The following is a 26,419-nucleotide window of genomic DNA, read 5'->3' as shown; positions in this document are numbered from 1 at the left end:
CAGTACAACAATAATGAAAACATTACAACAACAATGAAAACATTCCAACAATGACAACATTCCAACAACAATGACAACATTACAATAACAATGACAACATTACAATAACAATGAAAATATTACATCAATAATGAAAACATTCCAACAACAATGAAAACATTCCAATTACAATGAAAACAGTACAACAATAATGAAAACATTACAACAACAATGAAAACATTCCAACAACAATGACAACATTACAATAACAATGACAACATTACAATAACAATGAAAACATTACAACAATAATGAAAGCATTCCAACAACAATGAAAACATTCCAACAACAATGACAACATTACAACAACAATGACAACATTACAATAACAATGACAACATTATAGCAATAATGAAAACATTCCAACAACAATGAAAACATTCCATAACCACAAAGTGTGAGGAGTGTGTGGGACACAGTGTGAGGAGTGTGTGCGTAACACAGTGTGAGGAGTGTGTGTGTGTGTGTGTAACACAGTGTGAGGAGTGTGTGTGTAACACAGTGTGAGGAGTGTGTGTAACATAGTGTGAGGACTGCATGTGCAACACAGTGTGAGGAGTGTGTGTAACACAGTGTGAGGTGTGCGTGTGTGTGTGTAACAGTGTGAGGAGTGTGTGTGTGTGTAACACTGAGGCGTGTGTGTGACACAGTGTGAGGAGTGTTTGTGTATCACAGTATGATGAGTGTGTGTGACACAGTGTGAGAAGTGTGTGTGACACAGTGTGAGGAGTGTGTGTGTGACAGTGTGAGGAGTGTGTGTGTGTGTGTGTGTGTGTAACACTGAGGAGTGTGTGTGACACAGTGTGAGGAGTGTGTGTGTAACACTGTGAGGAGTGTGTGGGACACAGTGTGAGGAGTGTGTGTAACAGTATGAGGAGTGTGTGTGTAACACAGTGTGAGGTGTGTGTGTGTGTGTGTGTGTGTAACACTGAGTGTGTGTGACACAGTGTGAGGAGTGTGTGTGTAACACTGTGAGGTGTGTGTGTGTAACACTGAGGAGTGTGTGTGTGTAATACAGTGTGAGGTGTGTGTGTGTAATACAGTGTGAGGTGTGTGTGTGTGTGTGTGTAACAATGTGAGGAGTGTGTGTGTGTGTGTGTGTGTGTGTAAGACAGTGTGAGGAGTGTGTGTGTGTAACAGTGTGAGGAATGTGTGTGTAACACTGTGAGGAGTGTGTGTAACAGTGTGAGGTGTGTGTATAACACTGAGGAGTGTGTGGGACACAGTGTGACGAGTGTGTGTAACAGTGTGAGGAGTGTGTGTGTAACACTGAGGAGTGTGTGTGTGTAATACAGTGTGAGGTGTGTGTGTGTAATACAGTGTGAGGTGTGTGTGTGTGTGTGTAACAATGTGAGGAGTGTGTGTGTGTGTGTGTGTGTGTGTGTGTGTGTGTAAGACAGTGTGAGGAGTGTGTGTGTGTAACAGTGTGAGGAATGTGTGTGTAACACTGTGAGGAGTGTGTGTAACAGTGTGAGGTGTGTGTATAACACTGAGGAGTGTGTGGGACACAGTGTGACGAGTGTGTGTAACAGTGTGAGGAGTGTGTGTGTAACACTGAGGAGTGTGTGTGTGTAAGACAGTGTGAGGAGTGTGTGTAACACAGTGTGAGGTGTGTGTGTGTGTGTGTGTGTGTAACACAGTGTGAGGAGTGTGTAACACAGTGTGAGGAGTGTGTGTGTAACACTGAGGAGTGTGTGTAACAGTGTGACAGTGTGAGGAGTGTGTGTATAACACAGTGTGAGGAGTGTGTGTGTGTGTGTAACACAGTATGAGGTGTGTGTGTGTTTGTTTGTGTGTGTGTGTGTGTGTGTGTGTGTGTGTGTAAGACAGTGTGAGGAGTGTGTGTGTAACACAGTATGAGGTGCGTGTGTGTGTGTGTGTGTGTGTGTGTGTGTAAGACAGTGTGAGGAGTGTGTGTAACACAGTATGAGGAGTGTGTGTGTAACAGTGTGAGGTGTGTGTGTATGTGTAACAGTGTGAGGAGTGTGTGCGTGTGTAAGACAGTGTAAGGAGTGTGTGTGTAACACAGTATGAGGTGTGTGTGTGTGTGTGTAAGACAGTGTGAGGAGTGTATGTGTAACACAGTATGAGGTGTGTGTGTGTGTGTGTGTGTGTGTGTGTGTGTGTGTGTGTGTGTGTGTGTGTGTGTGTGTGTGTGTGTGTGTGTGTGTGTGTGTGTGTAAGACAGTGTGAGGAGTGTGTGTGTGTAACAGTGTGAGGTGTGTGTGTATGTGTAACAGTGTGAGGAGTGTGTGTGTGTGTAAGACAGTGTAAGGAGTGTGTGTGTAACAGAGTATGAGGTGTGTGTGTTTGTGTGTGTGTGTGTGTAACAGTGTGAGGAGTGTGTGTGTAACACAGTATGAGGAGTGTGTGTGTGTGTGTGTGTGTAAGACAGTGTGAGGTGTGTGTCTGTCAGAAGGCTCAGCACACGTTTGAGTGAATCACATGCAGAGAAGGTGCTAGAGGACCACGGGGGCAGTTTAATCACACTCTAGACTACAGACAGCACAAGAGACCACGGGGGCAGTTTAATCACACTCTAGACTACAGACAGCACAACAGACCACGGGGGCAGTTTAATCACACTCTAGACTACAGACAGCACAACAGACCACGGGGGCAGTTTAATCACACTCTAGACTACAGACAGCACAACAGACCACGGGGGCAGTTTAATCACACTCTAGACTACAGACAGCACAAGAGACCACGGGGGCAGTTTAATCACACTCTAGACTACAGACAGCACAACAGACCACGGGGGCAGTTTAATCACACTCTAGACTACAGACAGCACAACAGACCACGGGGGCAGTTTAATCACACTCTAGACTACAGACAGCACAAGAGACCACGGGGGCAGTTTAATCACACTCTAGACTACAGACAGCACAACAGACCACGGGGGCAGTTTAATCACACTCTAGACTACAGACAGCACAACAGACCACGGGGGCAGTTTAATCACACTCTAGACTACAGACAGCACAACAGACCACGGGGGCAGTTTAATCACACTCTAGACTACAGACAGCACAACAGACCACGGGGGCAGTTTAATCACACTCTAGTCTACAGACAGCACAACAGACCACGGGGGCAGTTTAATCACACTCTAGACTACAGACAGCACAACAGACCACGGGGGCAGTTTAATCACACTCTAGTCTACAGACAGCACAACAGACCACGGGGGCAGTTTAATCACACTCTAGACTACAGACAGCACAACAGACCACGGGGCAGTTTAATCACACTCTAGACTACAGACAGCACAACAGACCACGGGGGCAGTTTAATCACACTCTAGACTACAGACAGCACAACAGACCACGGGGGCAGTTTAATCACACTCTAGTCTACAGACAGCACAACAGACCACGGGGGCAGTTTAATCACACTCTAGACTACAGACAGCACAACAGACCACGGGGGGCAGTTTAATCACACTCTAGTCTACAGACAGCACAACAGACCACGGGGGCAATTTAATCACACTCTAGACTACAGACAGCACAACAGACCACGGGGGCAGTTTAATCACACTCTAGACTACAGACAGCACAACAGACCACGGGGGCAGTTTAATCACACTCTAGTCTACAGACAGCACCACAGACCACGGGGGCAGTTTAATCACACTCTAGACTACAGACAGCACAACAGACCACGGGGGCAGTTTAATCACACTCTAGACTACAGACAGCACAACAGACCACGGGGGCAGTTTAATCACACTCTAGACTACAGACAGCACAACAGACCACGGGGGCAGTTTAATCACACTCTAGACTACAGACAGCACAACAGACCACGGGGGCAGTTTAATCACACTCTAGACTACAGACAGCACAACAGACCACGGGGGCAGTTTAATCACACTCTAGTCTACAGACAGCACAACAGACCACGGGGGCAGTTTAATCACACTCTAGACTACAGACAGCACAACAGACCACGGGGGCAGTTTAATCACACTCTAGTCTACAGACAGCACAACAGACCACGGGGGCAGTTTAATCACACTCTAGACTACAGACAGCACAACAGACCACGGGGGGCAGTTTAATCACACTCTAGTCTACAGACAGCACAACAGACCACGGGGGCAATTTAATCACACTCTAGACTACAGACAGCACAACAGACCACGGGGGCAGTTTAATCACACTCTAGACTACAGACAGCACAACAGACCACGGGGGCAGTTTAATCACACTCTAGTCTACAGACAGCACAACAGACCACGGGGGCAGTTTAATCACACTCTAGACTACAGACAGCACAACAGACCACGGGGGCAGTTTAATCACACTCTAGACTACAGACAGCACAACAGACCACGGGGGCAGTTTAATCACACTCTAGTCTACAGACAGCACAACAGACCACGGGGGCAGTTTAATCACACTCTAGACTACAGACAGCACAACAGACCACGGGGGCAGTTTAATCACACTCTAGACTACAGACAGCACAACAGACCACGGGGGCAGTTTAATCACACTCTAGACTACAGACAGCACAACAGACCACGGGGGCAGTTTAATCACACTCTAGACTACAGACAGCACAACAGACCACGGGGGCAGTTTAATCACACTCTAGTCTACAGACAGCACAACAGACCACGGGGGCAGTTTAATCACACTCTAGACTACAGACAGCACAACAGACCACGGGGGCAGTTTAATCACACTCTAGACTACAGAGAGCACAACAGACCACGGGGGCAGTTTAATCACACTCTAGACTACAGACAGCACAACAGACCACGGGGGCAGTTTAATCACACTCTAGTCTACAGACAGCACAACAGACCACGGGGGCAGTTTTTAATCACACTCTAGACTACCTTCCTGTCATGACTCAGCATTTCTGTAGTGAAATATTGTTCTTCCTTCTTTCTCTTCGTACTTTTTATGTTCATGTTCTGTGCTAGTTTGTGAATTTTGTTTTCGGAGTGTGTGTCTGTGTTGCACAGACAACACAGAACCTGTCTGTTAAAACACAGAACCTGTCTGTGAGCGTGATTCTGTTAACGTGTGTGTCTGTGGTTCACAGACAACACAGAACCTGTCTGTTAAGATGGTTCTCTTTTTTTGCAGGGAGAGGACCAAGCTGGTTTACTCCATGTACAGCCGCATGTCCGGGGAGACGGTGAAGAGGAGTATGATGAAGCTGGGCGTCGACTACTTTGTTCTGGAAGACTCCTGGTGCAACAGGAGAACAAGGTGAGCTCCGCCAGTATCCTGTGAGAACCAGAGCAAGCGAGCTCTGATCCAAACATGGCCCTCTTACCCATAAACCACCAACCTTCATCCTCTCCATGAGGCAGTAGGCTGGAGGGCATTTGGTCATGTGTCCAGAGGTGGGCAGTATTTTACTGCCTCCCTCTTATATTTCCTGTGCCCCCTGCACTGCCTCCCTCTTATATTTCCTGTGCCTCCTGCCCTGCCTCCCTCTTATACTTCCTATGCCCCCCTGCACTGCCTCCCTCTTATACCTCCTGTGCCCCCCTGCACTGCCTCCCTCTTATATTTCCTGTGCCCCCTGCACTGCCTCCCTCTTATACTTCCTGTGCCCCCTGCACTGCCTCCCTCTTATACTTCCTGTGCCCCCTGCACTGCCTCCCTCTTATATTTCCTGTGCCCCCCTGCACTGCCTCCCTCTTATACTTCCTGTGCCCCCTGCACTGCCTCCCTCTTATACTTCCTGTGCCCCCTGCACTGCCTCCCTCTTATATTTCCTGTGCCCCCTGCACTGCCTCCCTCTTATACTTCCTGTGCCCCCCTGCACTGCCTCCCTCTTATATTTCCTGTGCCCCCTGCACTGCCTCCCTCTTATATTTCCTGTGCCCCCTGCACTGCCTCCCTCTTATACTTCCTATGCCCCCCTGCACTGCCTCCCTCTTATACCTCCTGTGCCCCCTGCACTGCCTCCCTCTTATACTTCCTGTGCCCCCCTGCCCTGCCTCCCTCTTATATTTCCTGTGCCCCCTGCACTGCCTCCCTCTTATACTTCCTGTGCCCCCCTGCCCTGCCTCCCTCTTATATTTCCTGTGCCCCCTGCACTGCCTCCCTCTTATATTTCCTGTGCCCCCCTGCACTGCCTCCCTCTTATACTTCCTGTGCCCCCTGCACTGCCTCCCTCTTATACTTCCTGTGCCCCCTGCACTGCCTCCCTCTTATATTTCCTGTGCCCCCTGCACTGCCTCCCTCTTATACTTCCTGTGCCCCCCTGCACTGCCTCCCTCTTATATTTCCTGTGCCCCCTGCACTGCCTCCCTCTTATATTTCCTGTGCCCCCTGCACTGCCTCCCTCTTATACTTCCTATGCCCCCCTGCACTGCCTCCCTCTTATACCTCCTGTGCCCCCTGCACTGCCTCCCTCTTATACTTCCTGTGCCCCCCTGCCCTGCCTCCCTCTTATATTTCCTGTGCCCCCTGCACTGCCTCCCTCTTATACTTCCTGTGCCCCCCTGCCCTGCCTCCCTCTTATATTTCCTGTGCCCCCTGCCCTGCCTCCCTCTTATACCTCCTGTGCCCCCTGCACTGCCTCCCTCTTATATTTCCTGTGCCCCCCTGCCCTGCCTCCCTCTTATACTTCCTGTGCCCCCCTGCCCTGCCTCCCTCTTATATTTCCTGTGCCCCCCTGCCCTGCCTCCCTCTTATACCTCCTGTGCCCCCTGCACTGCCTCCCTCTTATATTTCCTGTGCCCCCCTGCCCTGCCTCCCTCTTATACTTCCTGTGCCCCCCTGCCCTGCCTCCCTCTTATATTTCCTGTGCCCCCCTGCCCTGCCTCCCTCTTATACCTCCTGTGCCCCCCTGCCCTGCCTCCCTCTTATACCTCCTGTGCCCCCTGCACTGCCTCCCTCTTATATTTCCTGTGCCCCCCTGCCCTGCCTCCCTCTTATACTTCCTGTGCCCCCCTGCCCTGCCTCCCTCTTATATTTCCTGTGCCCCCCTGCCCTGCCTCCCTCTTATATTTCCTGTGCCCCCCTGCCCTGCCTCCCTCTTATACCTCCTGTGCCCCCCTGCCCTGCCTCCCTCTTATACCTCCTGTGCCCCCCTGCCCTGCCTCCCTCTTATACCTCCTGTGCCCCCTGCACTGCCTCCCTCTTATATTTCCTGTGCCCCCTGCACTGCCTCCCTCTTATACTTCCTGTGCCCCCCTGCACTGCCTCCCTCTTATATTTCGGATCGATTTTAGAATTTTATTGCTCACTTTTAAGGCCTTAAATCAGTGGTCGGGAACCTATGGCTCGCGAGCCATATATGGCTCTTCCGGTGACGGCATATGGCTCCCAGACAATTTTGAGTTGAAAAATTCTTTTTTTTAAAAAATCAGTTTGGAACTGATTTTAAAATACTTGTGATATTTCTTAATAATACTGTGTCATTTTAAAGTAAGCAGAAATTAGTTTTGAAGATAAATTTCACGGGTCACCCGTGGGTCGGGTCGGGAACCAATGGCTCGCGAGCATGTCCGGGTCATTGTAAAGGTGAAGAAATCAATTTTATCAGATAGCCAACTAGTTTATCCGCTTCAACCCTTGTAACGGAAAAGATGGCGAAAAGACAAAAAGACGATGATTACCGTGCATTCCAGGCTGCGTGGACAGAGGAATTTGCATTTGTGGATAGAGCAGGATCTGCGGTATGTCTAATATGCAATGATAAAATTGCATCGATGAAACGGTCAAATATAAAGCGGCACTTCGATACACACCATGCTTCATTTGCGTCGAAATCTCCAGCGGGGGACGGCAGGAAAAGGGCATGCGAGGAGCTACAGCGGAGAGTGCAGACGAGTCAGCAGCAACTACGTGTGTGGACCAAGCAAGGTGACGGGAATTCCGCTAGCTTTGCGGGGGCTTTGGCAATAGTAAGGAATGGAAAGTCATTCACAGATGGCGAGTATGCCAAAACATTCATGCTTGATGTGGCCAATGAACTGTTTGATGACTTCCAGAATAAAGACAAGATAATCAAACGAATAAAAGACATGCCCCTGTCAGCAAGAACTGTGCACGATCGTAGCATCATGATGGCAAATCAAGTCGAGGAAACACAAATGAAGGACATAAACGCCGGGACATACTTTTCTCTCGCGTTAGATGAGTCAACAGACGTTAGCCATCTATCTCAGTGCAGTATCATTGCCAGGTATGCTGCAGGTGACACACTGCGTGAGGAAAGCTTGGCTGTTTTGCCAATGAAAGGGACAACAAGAGGAGAGGATTTATTCACGTCTTTCATGGAGTTTGCTAAAGAAAAAAAACTACCGATGGATAAACTTATTTCTGTCAGTACTGATGGTGCACCCTGTATGTTGGGGAAGAACAAAGGATTTGTAGCGCTTCTCCGTGAACATGAAAAGAGAGCCATCCTAAGTTTTCATTGCATCCTGCACCAGGAGGCGCTTTGCGCTCAGACGTGTGGCCAGGAGCTTGGCGAGGTGATGTCTCTGGTCATTCGAGTGGTCAACTTTATTGTTGCCTGAGCTTTAAATGATCGCCAGTTTAAAGCTCTGTTAGAAGAAGTTGGGAATCATTATCCCGGTCTGCTTTTACACAGCAACGTGCGTTGGTTGTCAAGGGGGAAGGTGCTCAGCCGTTTTGCAGCTTGCCTGAGTGAAATCCGGACTTTTCTTGAAATGAAAGGCGTCAAGCATCCTGAGCTAGACAACACTGACTGGCTCCTGCAGTTTCACTATCTCGTGGACATAACTGGCCATCTGAACCAGCTCAATGTGAAAATGCAAGGTATTGGAAATACAATCTCATCCCTTCAACAAGCAGTGTTTGCATTTGAAAGCAAGCTGGAAGTCTTTCTCAGGGACATTGAAACAGGTCGTCTTCTGCACTTTGAAAGACTGCAACAATTTAGAGATGCATGCTTAGCAAGTGACTCCACTCAACATCTGGATCTCCAGCAGCTAGCTGGCTTTACGTCCAATCTCCTGCAGTCATTCAAAGCACGTTTTGGAGAATTTCGTGCGCGCACTGGTCTTTTCAAGTTCATCACTCATCCACGAGTGTGCAGTGAACAAAATCGACCTGACATGCATCCCCGGGGTCTCTTGGAAAGTCTTGGGCGACAGCGAACAGAGATGGCGAGGGAACACAAGTGGACAGAAATTAAAAATCTTCAACCTGAAGACCAGCTGATTCTTAAAACTTGGAACGAGCTTCCTGTGACATACCACACAATGCAGCGTGTGAGTATTGCCGTACTGACCATGTTTGGCTCTACATATGCATGTGAGCAGTCATTCTCGCATATGAGGAACATTAAGACCAACCTACGCTCACGTTTAACTGATGGAAGCCTCAACGCCTGCATGAAGCTCAACCTCACCACGTATGAACCAGACTACAAGGCCATCAGCAAAACCATGCAGCACCAGAAGTCGCATTAAAAGTAAGACATATTTAATTTATTATACGTTAAAAATACTATATGGCTCTCAATGAAATATATTTAGAAATATTTGGCATTTATGGCTCTCCCAGTCAAAAAGGTTCCTGACCCCTGCCTTAAATGGTCCTGCTCCTACATACATTTCTGATTTTTTTGACCTGGTACAGCGCCTTGCAAAAGTATTCAACCCCCTTAAGAGTCATCAGTAATCTCTTGATTATAAAAGATATCACACATCTGCTCCTGAACAATATTATTGTTGTGAAGCCATAAGCTGTAACAGCATGTTCCCAAAGCCCAAATGAGTTGTGTTTCACTGACTTTTTATTTATAAATTAAAAACTAAAACATAGTCCTTGCATATGTATTCAACCCCTTGTGCTCTGAAAGCTCCAGGTTTACACAAATGACAAATTATTCCTAAAACAAACTCAGGTGAACACAGTTGGACATAACTAGTGTGCAGCTGTAAGGTGTTGAAGTTCCGGTCTGGTTTATGATATAAAGCACTCTGTGTAAAGTTCATTAGCCGGCGTAACTCCATCAGAACATGAAGACAAAGGAGCAGAATACTGAAGTAAGAGACCAAGTGATTAACATGCAGAAGGCGGGAAAGGGACACAAAACCATATCCAAGTGTTTGGATGTCCCAGGAACACTGTTGGGTCCACTGTCAGAAAGTGGACGCTGTCTCACACCAACCAGATGCTTTGTAGGACAGGCTGTCCCTCAAAGCTGAGTGTCCGAGCATGACGTGGGCTGGTGAGGAAAGCCACACATGATCCTGCAGTCACTCTGAAGGAGCTCCAGAGGCCAGTGGCTGAAGCTGGAGTAAATGTGCAGGAGTCAGCCATATTACGGCTCCATGAATCTGGCCTGTCTGGGAGGGAGGCAAGAAAGAAGCCGTTGCTCAAAACTGTGCACATAAAAGCACGTCTGGAGTTTGCCCCCGAGCATGAGAGAGACCCAGTTAGGATGTGGTACAGGTTTTGTGGTCAGATTAGACGAACGTTGAGCTTTTAGGCCAAAACTCCCAAGTGTTATGTGTGGTGCAAAGCCGACACGGCTCAGCCCTGAGACCCCCCCCCCCCGGACAGGCTGCCAGTACTGATATGTGGGGGCTGAATACATATGCAAGCGCTGTATTGTAGTTTTTGATGTGTTAATAAAAAGTCAGTGAAACATTGGGAACACCTGTTAGAGCTTATGGGTTCACAACAGTAATACTGTTCAGGAACACGTGTGAGTATCCCCCCCCCCCATTTTTCTCCCCAATTGTACCCGTCCAATTACCCCTCTCTTCCGAGCCGTCCCTGTCTCTGTTCCACCCCCTCTCCTGATCCGGGAGGGCTGCAGACTACCACATGCCTCCTCCCATACATGTGGAGTCACCTAACAGTGAGGAGTTTCACCAGGGGGACGTAGCGCATGGGAGGATCACGCTGTTCCCCCCCAGTTTCCCCTCCCCCCCAAACAGGCATCCCGACCAACCAGAGGAGGCGCTAGTGCAGCGACCAGGACACATACACACATACGGCTTCCCACTTGCAGACACGACACAGACAAAGGCAAACACAGTATCTCTTTTCTCCAGAAATTGGTGACGACTGTCCAGGGTGTTGAATACTTCTACAAGGCACTCTATACTACCTGTATACTATCTTGACCAGTAAGGTGTTGTATACTACCTGTATACTATCTTGACCAGTAAGGCACTGGATACTACATGTATACTACCTGTACACTATCTCAACCAGTAAGGTGTTGTATACTACCTGTATACTATCTTGACCAGTAAGGCACTGGATACTACATGTATACTACCTGTACACTATCTCAACCAGTAAGGTGTTGTATACTACCTGTATACTATCTTGACCAGTAAGGCACTGTATACTACCTGTGTGTACTATCTCAAACAGTAAGGTACTGTATACTACCCGTATACTATCTCGACCAGTAATGTACAGTATACTACCTGTGTACTATCTCGATCAGTAAGGCAGTGTATACTACATGTATACTACCTGTGTGTACTATCTCAACCAGTAAGGTATTGTATGCTACCTGTATACTATCTTGACCAGTAATGTACAGTATACTACCTGTGTACTATCTCGATCAGTAAGGCAGTGTATACTACATGTATACTACCTGTATACTATCTCAACCAGTAAGGTGTTGTATACTACCTGTATACTATCTTGACCAGTGAGGCACTGTATATTACCTGTATACTATCTCGACCTGTAGGGCACTGTATACTACCTGTATACTACCTCGACCAGTAAGATACTGTGTAATAACTATATACTACCTCCACCAGTAAGGCGCTGTATACTACCTGTATACTGCCTTGACCAGTAAGGCATTGTATGCTACCTCGACCAGTAAGGCACTGTATACTACCTATATACTACCTTTACCAGTAAGGCACTGTATACTACCTGTAAACTATCTCAACCAGTAAGGGACTGTATACTACCTATGTACTATCTCGATCAGTAAGGCACTGTATACTACCCGTATACTACCTGTATACTACCCATATACTATCTCAACCAGTAAGGTATTGTATACTATCTGTATACTATCTTGACCAGTAAGGCACTCTATACTACCTGTAGACTATCTCGACCAGTAAGGCACTGTATACTACCTGTGTACTATCTCGACCAGTAAGGCACTGTATACTACCTGTGTACTATCTCGACCAGTAAGGCACTGTATACTACCTGTGTACTATCTCGACCAGTAAGGCACTGTATACTACCTGTGTACTATCTTGACCAGTAAGGCACTCTATACTACCTGTATACTATCTCGACCAGTAAGACATTGTCTACTACCTGTATACTATCTTGACCAGTAAGGCACTGTATACTACCTGTGTACTATCTCGACCAGTAAGGCACTGTATACTACCTGTATAATATCTTGACCAGTAAGGCACTGTATACTACCTGTGTACTATCTCGACCAGTAAAGTACTGTATACTACCTGTATACTGTCTCAACCAATAATGTACTGTATACTACCTGTGCACTATCTCAATCAGTAAGGCAGTGTATACTACATGTATACTACCCGTATACTATCTCGACCAGTAAGGTACTGTATACTACCTGTATACTATCTTGACCAGTGAGGCACTGTATATTACCTGTATACTATCTCGACCAGTAGGGCACTGTATACTACCTGTATACTACCTCAACCAGTAAGGCACTGTGTACTACCTATATATTACCTCCACCAGTAAGGCGCTGTATACTACCTGTATACTACCTTGACCAGTAAGGCATTGTATACTACCCGTATACTACCTGTATACTATCTCAACCAGTAAGGTATTGTATGCTACCTGTATACTATCTCGACCAGTAAGGTACTGTGTATTACCTGTATACTATCTCAACCAGTAGGGCACTGTATACTACCTGTATACTACCTCGACATGTAACACACTGTATACTACCTGTATACTATCTCGACCAGTAAGGAACTGTATACGACCTATATACTACCTCCCTCAGTAAGGCACTGTATACTACCTGTATACTATCTCGACCAGTAAGGGACTGTATACTACCTTCACCGGTAAGGCACTGTATACTACCTGTATACTATCTCAACCAGTAAGGCACTGTATACTACCTCCACCAGTAAGGCATTGTCTACCACCTGTATACTACCTTGACCAGTGAGGAACTGTATATTACCTGTATACTATCTCGACCAGTAGGGCACTGTATACTACCTGTATACTACCTCGACCAGTAAGATACTGTGTACTACCTATATACTACCTCCACCAGTAAGGCGCTGTATACTACCTGTATACTACCTTGACCAGTAAGGCATTGTATACTACCTCGACCAGTAGGGCACTGTATACTACCTGTATACTACCTCGACCAGTAAGATACTGTGTACTACCTATATACTACCTCCACCAGTAAGGCGCTGTATACTACCTGTATACTACCTTGACCAGTAAGGCATTGTATACTACCTCGACCAGTAAGGCACTGTATACTACCTATATACTACCTCTACCAGTAAGGCACTGTATACTACCTGTATACTATCTCAACCAGTAAGGGACTGTATACTACCTATGTACTATCTCGATCAGTAAGGCACTGTATACTACCTGAATACTATCTCGACCAATAATGTACTGTATACTACATGTATACTACCTTGACCAGTAAGGCATTGTATACTACCCGTATACTATCTGTATATTATCTCAACCAGTAAGGTATTGTATACTACCTGTATACTATCTTGACCAGTAAAGCACTGTATACTACCTGCATTACAATCTCGACCAGTAAGGCACTGTATAGTACCTGTATACTACCTCGACCAGTAGGGCACTGTATACTACCTCCACCAGTAACGTACTGTATACTACCTGTATACTACCTTGATCAGTAAGGCACTGTATACTACCTGTATGCTACCTTGACCAGTAAGACACTGTATACTACTTGTATACTATCTCGACCAGTAAGGCCCTGTATACTACCTCGACCAGTAACGCACTGTATAGTACCTGTATACTATCTCGACCAGTAAGGCACTGTATACTACTTGTGTACTACCTCGACCAGTAAGGCACTGTATACTACCTGTATACTACCTCGACCAGTAAGGCATTGTCTACTACCTATATACTACCTCTACCAGTAAGGCACTGTATACTACCTGTATACTATCTCAACCAGTGAGAAATTGTATACTACCTGTATACTATCTTGACCAGTGAGGCACTATATTTTACCTGTATACTATCTCGACCAGTAGGACACTGTATACTACCTATATACTACCTCGACCAGTAACACACTGTATACTACCTGTCTACTATCTCGACCTTTAAGGCACTGTATACTACCTGAATACTACCTTGACCAGTAAGACACTGTATACTACCTGTATACTACCTCAACCAGTAAGGCGCTGTATACTACCTGTATACTATCTTGACCAGTAAGGCACTGTATACTACCTGTATACTACCAGTGTACTATCTCGACCAGTAAGGTACTGTGTATTACCTGTATACTATCTCAACCAGTAGGGCACTGTATACTACCTGTATACTACCTCGACATGTAACACACTGTATACTACCTGTATACTATCTCGACCAGTAAGGCACTGTATACGACCTATATACTACCTCCCTCAGTAAGGCACTGTATACTACCTGTATACTGCCTTGACCAGTAAGGCACTGTATACTACCTGTATACTATCTCGACCAGTAAGGGACTGTATACTACCTTCACCAGTAAGGCACTGTATACTACCCGTATACTATCTCAACCAGTAAGGCACTGTATACTACCTGTATACTACCTCCACCAGTAAGGCATTGTCTACTACCTGTATACTACCTTGACCAGTAAGGCACTGTATACTACCTGTATACTATCTCGACCAGTAAGGCACTGTATACTACTTGTGTACTACCTCGACCAGTAAGGCACTGTATACTATCTGTATACTACCTCCACCAGTAAGGCATTGTCTACTACCTGTATACTACCTTGACCAGTAAGGCACTGTATACTACCTGTATACTATCTCGACCAGTAAGGCACTGTATACTACTTGTGTACTACCTCGACCAGTAAGGCACTGTATACTACCTGTATACTACCTCGACCAGTAAGGCACTGTATACTACTTGTGTACTACCTCGACCAGTAAGGCACTGTATACTATCTGTATACTACCTCCACCAGTAAGGCATTGTCTACTACCTGTATACTACCTTGACCAGTAAGGCACTGTATACTACCTGTATACTATCTCGACCAGTAAGGCACTGTATACTACTTGTTTACTACCTCGACCAGTAAGGCACTGTATACTACCTGTATACTACCTCGACCAGTAAGGCACTGTATACTACTTGTATACTACCTTGACCAGTAAAGCGCTGTATACTATCTCGACCAGTAAGGCACTGTATACTACCTGTATACTACCTCGACCAATAAGACACTGTATACCACCTCGACCAGTAAGGCACTGTATACTACCTATATACTAATTCCACCAGTAAGGCTCTGTATAATACCTGTATACTATCTCAACCAGTAAGCGACTGTATACTACCTGTCTACTATCTCGATCAATAAGGCACTGTATACTACCTGTATACTATCTCAACCAGTAAGGGACTGTATACTAACTGTCTACTATCTTGACCAGTAAGGCACTGTATACTACCTGTATACTATCTCGACCAGTAAGACACTGTATACTACCTGTATACTATCTCGACCAGTAAGGTACTGTATACTTCCTGTGTACTATCTCGACCATTAAGGTAGTGTATACTACCTGTATACTACCTTGACCATTAATGTACTGTATACTACCTGTAAACTATCTCCACCAGTAAAGTACTGTATACTACCTGTATACTATCTTGACCAGTAAGGTACTGTATAGTACCTGTGTACTATCTCAACCAGTAAGACGCTGTATACTACCTGTATACTACCTGTGTACTATCTCGACCAATAAGGCACTGTATAGTACCTGTATACTACCTCGACCAGTAAGTCACTGTGTACTACCTGTATACTACATGTATAATATCTCGACCAGTATGCCCTGCAGGTGGCGCCCTGCCTTTTTTTCACAGGGTTCGACCAGTAAGGCCTGCAGATGGCGCCCTGCTGGTTCTTGCCAGTGTTCGACCAGTAAGTCCCGCTGATTGCGCCCTGCTGGTTCTTCCCAGGGCTCGACCAGTAAGTCCCGCAGATGGCGCCCTGCTGGTTCCTCCCAGGGCTCGACCAGTAAGGCCTGCTGATTGCGCCCTGCTGGTTCTTCCCAGTGTTCGACCAGTAAGTCCCGCTGATTGCGCCCTGCTGGTTCCTCCCAGGGCTCGACCAGTAAGGCCTGCAGATGGCTCCCTGCTGGTTCTTCCCAGGGCTTGACCAGTAAGGCCTGCTGATTGCGCCCTGCTGGTTCCTCCCGGGGCTCGACCAGTAAGGCCTGCAGATGGCGCCCTGTTGGTTCTTCCCAGGGCTCGACCAGTAAGGCCTGCTGATTGCGCCCTGCTGGTTCTTCCCAGTGTTCGACCAGTAAGTCCCGCAGATGGCGCCCTGCTGGTTCTTCCCAGGGCTCGACCAGTAAGGCCTGCTGATTGCGCCCTGCTGGTTCCTCCCAGGGCTCGACCAGTAAGGCCTGCTGATTGCGCCCTGCTGGTTCTTCCCAGGGCTCGACCAGTAAGGCCTGCTGATTGCGCCCTGCTGGTTCTTCCCAGGGCTCGACCAGTAAGGCCTGCTGATTGCGCCCTGCTGGTTCCTCCCAGGGCTCGACCAGTAAGGCCTGCAGATGGCGCCCTGTTGGTTCTTCCCAGGGCTCGACCAGTAAGGCCTGCTGATTGCGCCCTGCTGGTTCTTCCCAGTGTTCGACCAGTAAGTCCCGCAGATGGCGCCCTGCTGGTTCTTCCCAGGGCTCGACCAGTAAGGCCCGCTGATTGCGCCCTGCTGGTTCCTCCCAGGGCTCGACCAGTAAGGCCTGCTGATTGCGCCCTGCTGGTTCCTCCCAGGGCTCGACCAGTAAGGCCTGCTGATTGCGCCCTGCTGGTTCCTCCCAGGGCTCGACCAGTAAGGCCTGCTGATTGCGCCCTGCTGGTTCCTCCCAGGGCTCGACCAGTAAGGCCTGCAGATGGCGCCCTGCTGGTTCTTCCCAGGGCTCGACCAGTAAGGCCTGCTGATTGCGCCCTGCTGGTTCCTCCCAGGGCTCGACCAGTAAGGCCTGCAGATGGCGCCCTGCTGGTTCTTCCCAGGGCTCGACCAGTAAGGCCTGCTGATTGCGCCCTGCTGGTTCCTCCCAGGGCTCGACCAGTAAGGCCTGCAGATGGCGCCCTGCTGGTTCTTCCCAGGGCTTGGTTTGGTACAAAGGGTGATCAGGCTTTTTCCTATTGAGCTAAGATGAACCAAGTCTTGAGCTTCCTTTAAATCTCATCTTAAAACTTTTCTTTATATGAAAGCTTTTACAAGTGTTTGATTTTTGTTTTTATTTGTTTCTACTGCTTTTAGTTTTACTCTTATTTTTGTAACTTTTCATTAACAAATTGCTTTTTTGTGTAATTTTTAACAATTTTATCCTGTTGTGTGAAGCACTTTGTGACCTTGTTTTGAAAAGTGCTATATGAATAAAGTTTATTATTATTGTTGTTGTTCTGATGTTATTCCCCTTCACCCAGCAGTAGCATAGTTTCCACCGGCACCCTGCTGGCCAACAGTACCGGTCGGCGGTCGTTGGTAGCCCGGGACTTGACCGATCCAGTATGGAAATCTGATTTCTGATCCACATATTTGATTTGGCAAAGGTTTTACGCTGGATGCACTTCCTGATGCAACCCTCCCCATTTATCCGGGCTTGGGAGCAGCACTAAGAATCCACTGGCTTGTGCATCCTAGTGGCTGGGCTGGATAACTGTGGCTGCTAAATGAAACTGTAAAAGTTCATGTCTGACTTACAGGTTTTTATCCATTGATTTATTGTTTATGTTACTTTGAAACCATCAAGTACTTTATCAGTACAGTGCTAACCTTTTCCCCTGCCCCCAACCTGTCCATGTCTCATTTCCAGGCCAGGCTGCAGCATGCCAGAGATTTGGGACGTGGAGGACCCCCAGAACGCAGGCAAAGTCCCTCTCTGCACCCTCATATCCCGGGACTCCAGGCCACACTTCACCACCGTCTTCTACAACAACGTCTACAAAGTCCTCAAAGTCCCCAAAGCTGCCAAAGAACGAAGATAACGGCCGAGTTCAGACTGGTGCAGCTGAACCCTCAAGAGTTTTCACATGCTCCTGGCCTGGCCTGTGGGCTTTTTTTTAGGAATGTTTGTTTTCTTCTTGTTTTTATGAATATGAAGAAAGATAGAATCACATCATGCATTTTCCCCGTTGAGCAGTCTCTGTGTTTGAGAGGCCCCTGCTGGTGCTGGTCTCCCCCAAAAAAACCCTCAAACCTTCATGACACAACTCCTCTGAGATGTTCTGACTCACTCAGAGGTAATTGGCAAACTCATGCCCCCCCCCTCCCCCAAAAATTCTCTTAAGTAAAATGCAAATTCAGATAACCACCCCTTAAGCCGCAACAGTTAGTGTGTTGGTCATCTCTGTCCACTGATCTCCCCCAATCCCACCGTTGTCCTGCTGAGTTCCTGTTCTCCGTGAGGTGGTTCTGGTGCCTCCAAGCCTCGTCAAAATATGTCAAGTGTCATATGCCACATCCACCCTAACATGGATCAGTTCTAAAAGGCAGTTTTTTTCCTCCGTTCTGGCCTTCCATCCACACTAAGCTGCAGATGTTTCTCCAAACGGGGTAACTCTGTAAGTCCTGCTGGTGTGTTGCTGTGTGGACGGCGGAAATCGAGCTTTACACACAGTTTTACACACAAAGCTGCTGTTTCTCATGACCTGGGCATGCCCAGTGTAGAAGAGACATAAAGTACGTAGTTGTCTTTTGCAATCTTAGCCAATTTACTACAAATTACATACTTCCCATAACTGCTAACCATTTTGGAAAGCATACAGGAGTGTTTTAGATGTTTTAAACATGATTGTGCTTCCCTCCAGGCAGCCCCATTGGGTCCGTTCATTTCATATGACATGCAGATCACCTTGCAGACACATGGGACATGCTGGAGGCTGAAAATCTGTCACAGTGAATCTTTAGTCACCTTTACTTTGGTTGTCTAAGTTGTGTCATGGTTGCAGGAGGATCCACCTGAACATGCAGGTTGATCCAAGACATTTCTGGGGCTCAACATGACTGACAGAAAATACAACCTACAAAATATTCGCTGTGATGGATTACACTTCAGTAAGTCATGAACACTGCATTATGGCTTGAAATGATGGTAAAGTATGGAGTGGAGTATAGCTAGTAAATGATGGTAAAGTATGGAGCAGAGTACGGCTAGTAAAAGATGGTAAAATATGGAGTAGAGTACGGCTAGTAAATGATGGTAATGTATGGAGTAGGGTATGACTGGTAGATGATGGTAAAGTGTGGAGTATAGCTAGTAAATGATGGTAAAGTATGGAGTAGAGTATAGCTAGTAAATGGTAAAGTATGGAGTAGAGTATAGCTGGTAAATGATGGTAAAGTATGGCGTAGCGTATAGCTGGTAAATGGTAAAGTATGGAGTAGAGAATAGCTAGTAAATGATGGTAAAGTATGGAGTAGAGTACAGCTAGTAAATGATGGTAAAGTATGGAGTAGCGTATAGCTGGCAAATGATGGTAAAGTATGGAGTAGAGTATAGCTGGCAAATGATGGTAAAGTATGGAGTAGAGTATAGCTGGTAAATGATGGTAAAGTATGGAGTAGAGTATAGCTAGTAAATGATGGTAAAGTATGAGGTAGAGTATAGCTGGTAAATGATGGTAAAGTATGGAGTAGAGTATAGCTAGTAAATGATGGTAAAGTATGGGGTATAGTATAGCTAGTAAATGATAGTAAAGTATGGAGAGGAGTATAGCTAGTAAATGATGGTAAAGTATGGGGTAGAGTATAGCTAGTAAATGATGGTAACGTATGGAGAAGAGTATAGCTAGTAAATGATGGTAAAGTATGAGGTAGAGTATAGCTAGTAAATGATGGTAAAGTATGGGGTAGAGTATAGCTGGTAAATGATAGTAAAGTATGTAGAAGAGTATAGCTAGTAAATGATGGTAATGTATGGGGTAGAGTATAGCTAGTAAATGATGGTAAAGTATGGAGTGGAGTATGGCTGGTAAATGATGGTAAAGTATGGAGTAGAGTACGGCTAGTAAAGGATGGTAAAGTATGGAGTAGAGTATGACTAGTAAATGATGGTAAAGTATGGAGTAGAGTACGGCTAGTAAATGATGCTATCCGACCAGAGGAAGTGCTAGTTCAGTGACCAGGACACACACCCACATCCGGCTTCCCACCCGCAGGCACGGCCAATTGTGTCTGTAGGGACGCCGGAGGTAACACAGGGATTCGAACCAGCGATCCCCATGTTGGTAGGCAACGGATTAGACCGCCACGCTACCCAGTCGCCCGTGGCAGTGTTTCAATAGAACATCTTGTCCAGTTTCTCCCAAGTCTGCCAGAGTTTAGCTAAACGCCGGCGTGTTGTCTTTCTACTCACCTCATATTTCATTGGTCTCTACGTCACATGGGTGTCATGGGCGACTGGAGGGGGTTGACAGTAATGTGATTTCTTGCTAAAGTGATCATGAACACGGTCGGTTCTAACATGCCAGACCCATACCAACATGTCTTCACATTTGTAAAAAAAGAAAAAGAAGTCATTACTTCTGTGAACACGATTATGAGGTCTTTTACTGCTTCTATTTGTGATAAATAACATGTTGCCAAAGTAAAGTGTTTTCCTGTTTGTCAAGCTACATTTCACTGTAGCACATGGAATGTGGAGGGAGATCAGAACTGTGGAAGGAAGTTTTTTTTTCTTTTACACTGCCGGTCCAACCTGCCCAGCAGTGATTCAGCGATTGTTTTCTTACAAGTTGTAGTTTATTTGTTTATTCCCCTTTCTTTCACACCACTTGGAAGACTGAAGTCAGATTGGAGGCCTCTGTTCTCTTTTTTTGATTTCGGTTTGGGTAGATTTTTAATTTCTGTTTGTCTTCATGCAACATGGCTTCTGTTGGTCTTCATGCAACAGGGCTTGTGTCTGTCTTCATGCAACATGGCATCTGTTGGTCTTCATGCAACATGGCTTCTGTTTGTCTTCATGCAACATGGCTTGTGTTTGTCTTCATGCAACATGGCTTCTGTTTGTCTTCATTCAATGTGGCTTCTGTTTGTCTTTATGCAACATGGCTTCTGTTGGTCTTCATGCAACATGGCTTCTGTTGGTCTTCATGCAACGTGGCTTCTGTTGGTCTTCATGCAACATGGCTTCTGTTTGTCTTCATTCAATGTGGCTTCTGTTGGTCTTCATGCAACATGGCTTCTGTTGGTCTTCATGCAACGTGGCTTCTGTTGGTCTTCATGCAACATGGCTTCTGTTGGCCTTCATGCAACATGGCTTCTTTTGGTCTTCATGCAACGTGGCTTGTATTTGTCTTCATGCAACATGGCATTTGTTGGTCTTCATGCAACATGGCTTCTGTTTGACTTCATGCAACGTGGCTTCTGTTGGTCTTCATGCAACGTGGCTTCTGTTGGTCTTCATGCAACGTGGCTTGTATTTGTCTTCATGCAACATGGCATTTGTTGGTCTTCATGCAACATGGCTTCTGTTTGTCTTCATTCAACATGGCTTGTGTTGGTCTTCATGCAACATGGCTTCTGTTGGTCTTCATGCAGCATGGCTTGTGTTTGTCTTCATGCAACATGGCATCTGTTGATCTTCATGCAACATGGCTTGTGTCCGTCTTCATGCAACATGGCTTCTGTTGGTCTTCATGCAACAGGGCTTGTGTCTGTCTTCATGCAACATGGCATTTGTTGGTCTTCATGCAACATGGCTTCTGTTGGTCTTCATGCAACAGGGCTTGTGTCTGTCTTCATGCAACATGGCATCTGTTGGTCTTCATGCAACATGGCTTCTGTTTGTCTTCATGCAACATGGCTTGTGTTTGTCTTCATGCAACATGGCTTCTGTTGGTCTTCATGCAACGTGGCTTCTGTTGGTCTCCATGCAACATGGCTTCTGTTGGCCTTCATGCAACATGGCTTCTTTTGGTCTTCATGCAACTTGGCTTGTATTTGTCTTCATGCAACATGGCATTTGTTGGTCTTCATGCAACATGGCTTCTGTTTGTCTTCATGCAACGTGGCTTCTGTTGGTCTTTATGTAACGTGGCTTCTGTTGGTCTTCATGCAACGTGGCTTGTATTTGTCTTCATGCAACGTGGCTTGTATTTGTCTTCATGCAACATGGCATTTGTTGGTCTTCATGCAACATGGCTTCTGTTTGTCTTCATTCAACATGGCTTGTGTTGGTCTTCATGCAACATGGCTTCTGTTGGTCTTCATGCAGCATGGCTTGTGTTTGTCTTCATGCACCATGGCATCTGTTGATCTTCATGCAACATGGCTTGTGTCCGTCTTCATGCAACATGGCTTCTGTTTGTCTTCATGCAACATGGCTTCTGTTTGTCTTCATGAAACATGGCATCTGTTGGTCTTCATGCAACATGGCTTGTGTTTGTCTTCATGCAACATGGCATCTGTCTTCATGCAACATGGCTTGTGTTTGTCTTCATGTAACATGGCATCTGTCTTCATGCAACATGGCATCTGTTTGTCAAGTCGCCTGACAGGCATGACAACATGCAGGATTCTGTCTGTTTAATTTCCCTCTTCACTCTTCACTCACACTGTTCAGCAGTCTGACCCCTAATGAACAGAACGGGACTGGGCGGCAGGGGACTGTTTGGAGAGCCATTATCGAGATAATAATAAGAACAACAACAATAATAATAATAATAACAATAATAGTAATCATCTTCATCATCATGGGAAATGAATCTGTAATTTCTTAAATTGTTCCCCCAACTACTCAAAGAAAACTCAAAGAAAAATATGAACACCATCCAACTCCCACCAAGTCGTTTGCTTTTCTTTCTTTCTTTTTTTTTTCTTTTTTTAATCAGAGGAGGAGGTAATAATTACAACCTTCCTCTGGTTACTCCCTGATGGGCGTTCAATACTAAAATTGCAGTAGATATCAAGTAATTTTCCTTTTTTATGTGAAATTGTACAGATCTCCGATAAGGTTGGTGTAAACAGCATCGAGGTACGGCGGAGCTTAGTCACCCCAACAGCATGGCAGTACAGTGGAGGTTAGTCACCCCAACAGCATGGAGGTACAGTGGAGCTTAGTCACCCCAACAGCATGGAGGTACAGTGGAGCTTAGTCACCCCAACAGCATGGAGGTATGGCGGAGCTTAGTCACCCCAACAGCATGGAGGTACAGTGGAGCTTAGTCACCCCAACAGCATGGAGGTATGGCAGAGCTTAGTCACCCCAACAGCATGGAGGTACAGCGGAGCTTATTCACACCAACAGGATGGAGGTACAGCGGAGCTTAGTCACCCCAACAAGATGGAGGTACAGCGGAGCTTATTCACACCAACAGGATGGAGGTACAGCGGAGCTTAGTCACCCAACAGCATGGAGGTACAGCGGAGCTTAGTCACCCAACAGCATGGAGGTAGAGCGGAACTTAGTCACCCAACAGCATGGAGGTAGAGCGGAGCTTAGTCACCCCAACAAGATGGAGGTACAGCGGAGCTTAGTCACCCCAACAGGATGGAGGTACAGCGGAGCTTAGTCACCCCAACAAGATGGAGGTACAGCGGAGCTTATTCACACCAACAGGATGGAGGTACAGCGGAGCTTAGTCACCCAACAGCATGGAGGTACAGCGGAGCTTAGTCACCCAACAGCATGGAGGTAGAGCGGAGCTTAGTCACCCCAACAAGATGGAGGTACAGCGGAGCTTAGTCACCCAACAGCATGGAGGTAGAGCGGAGCTTAGTCACCCCAACAAGATGGAGGTACAGCGGAGCTTAGTCACCCAACAGCATGGAGGTACAGCGGAGCTTAGTCACCCAACAGCATGGAGGTAGAGCGGAGCTTAGTCACCCAACAGCATGGAGGTAGAGCGGAGCTTAGTCACCCAAACAGGGTGCTGCAGCAACAGGCTGCAGAATGTGACCGTGTGTTGCTTTTAAGGTTTGATGTGAATGCAAGTAGAGCATATCCGTCTATGTGACATGTTGGATGTGTCTGAGCACCTCAGCAAAGCCTTAGAAACATTTCAGTTCTCAATGTTAATTTCATATCCCTCATTCAGCTACTGGGAGATCTGTGGTGTTTAAGTGTTCTCAAAGTAAAGAGCTGGGGTCCCCCTTCATTTCCTTTGATATTTTAATGTATTTTACGTCCTGTGACAGGCCCAGTTTTCTTTCACATTGTCTTTTATATCTGTCTATTTTGTTGGTATTTTTTAAAAATAAAAGTTTCCTACCAGAAGCTTATAAATGTTTAACTCTCGACTTGTGTTTCAAAAAGGGACACCGCTCAATTGCCTTTACGTATTTGAATTTGATCTGAGCACGCACACTTGTTCATAAGAAGAGCCTCCCTTCATCAACAAGACCGGGTCAAAACCTAATACATGTCTGGACCATGTATGATAAAACCTAGTACATGTCTGGACCATGTATGGTCAAACCTAGTACATCTCTGGACCATGTATGGTAAAACCTAGTACATGTCTGAGCCATGTATGGTCAAACCTAGTACATGTCTGGACCATGTATGGTAAAACCCAGTACATGTCTGGACCATGTATGGTCAAACCTAGTACATGTCTGGACCATGTATGGTCAAACCTAGTACATGTCTGGACCATGTATGGTCAAACCTAGTACATGTCTGGACCACATATGATTAAAACCTAGTACATGTCTGGACCATGTATGGTAAAGCCTGGTACATGTCTGGACCATGTATGGTAAAACCTAGTACATGTCTGGACCATGTATGGTAAAACCTAATACATGTCTGGACCACGTATGATTAAAACCTAGTACATGTCTGGACCATGTATGGTCAAACCTAGTACATGTCTGGACCACGTATGATTAAAACCTAGTACATGTCTGGACCATGTATGGTAAAACCTGGTACATGTCTGGGCCATATATGGTAAAACCTGGTACATGTCTGGGCAATGTATGGTAAGACCTAGTACATCTCTGGACCATATATGGTAAAACCTGGTACATGTCTGGGCCATGTATGGTAAACCCTAGTACATGTCTGGATCATGTATGGTCAAACCTAGTACATGTCTGGATCACGTATGGTCAAACCTAGTACATGTCTGGACCACGTATGGTAAAACCTGGTATATGTCTGGACCATGTATGGTAAACCCTAGTACATGTCTATCACGTATGGTCAAACCTAGTACATGTCTGGATCACGTATGGTAAAACCTGGTACATGTCTGCATCATGTATGGTCAAACCTAGTACATGTCTGGACCATGTATGGTAAAACCTGGTACATGTCTGGACCATGTATGGTAAACCCTAGTACATGTCTGGATCATGTATGGTCAAACCGAGTACATCTCTGGACCATGTATGGTCAAACCTAGTACATGTCTGGGCCATGTAGGGTCAAACCTAGTACATGTCTGGACCATGTATGGTAAGACCTAGTACATCTCTGGACCATGTATGGTAAGACCTAGTACATGTCTGGACCATGTATGGTAAAACCTAGTACATGTCTGGACCACATATGATTAAAACCTAGTACATGTCTGGACCATGTATGGTAAGACCTAGTACATCTCTGGACCATGTATGGTAAGACCTAGTACATGTCTGGACCATGTATGGTAAAACCTAGTACATGTCTGGACCACATATGATTAAAACCTAGTACATGTCTGGACCATGTATGATAAAGCCTGGTACATGTCTGGACCATGTATGGTAAAACCTAGTACATGTCTGGACCATGTATGGTAAAACCTAATACATGTCTGGACCACGTATGATTAAAACCTAGTACATGTCTGGACCATGTATGGTCAAACCTAGTACATGTCTGGACCACGTATGATTAAAACCTAGTACATGTCTGGACCATGTATGGTAAAACCTGGTACATGTCTGGGCCATATATGGTAAAACCTGGTACATGTCTAGGCAATGTATGGTAAGACCTAGTACATCTCTGGACCATGTATGGTAAAACCTGGTACATGTCTGGGCCATGTATGGTCAAACCTAGTACATGTCTGGACCATGTATGGTAAACCCTAGTACATGTCTGGATCACGTATGGTCAAACCTAGTACATGTCTGGACCACGTATGGTAAAACCTGGTACATGTCTGGACCATGTATGGTAAGACCTAGTACATGTCTG

General features: G+C 46.1%; 1 protein-coding gene across 1 annotated transcript in view; it reads left to right on the top strand.

The window, feature by feature from the left end:
- dpy19l1l (dpy-19-like 1, like (H. sapiens)) overlaps window positions 1-24,495 on the top strand; it is a 98,556-nt gene extending 74,061 nt beyond the window's left edge. Inside the window, exons 21-23 of the mRNA XM_056286098.1 lie at window positions 5,148-5,273; window positions 18,101-18,527; window positions 23,228-24,495. Coding sequence (XP_056142073.1) covers window positions 5,148-5,273; window positions 18,101-18,272 — 298 coding nt within the window. The 3' untranslated portion in view covers window positions 18,273-18,527; window positions 23,228-24,495. The remainder of the gene's footprint in view (window positions 1-5,147; window positions 5,274-18,100; window positions 18,528-23,227) is intronic.
- Window positions 24,496-26,419: the final 1,924 nt, after the last annotated feature.

Source organism: Lampris incognitus, chromosome 9 (genome assembly GCF_029633865.1).
Source record: "Lampris incognitus isolate fLamInc1 chromosome 9, fLamInc1.hap2, whole genome shotgun sequence".
NCBI lineage: Eukaryota > Metazoa > Chordata > Actinopteri > Lampriformes > Lampridae > Lampris > Lampris incognitus.
This window is presented reverse-complemented; position numbering and strand designations above follow the sequence as displayed.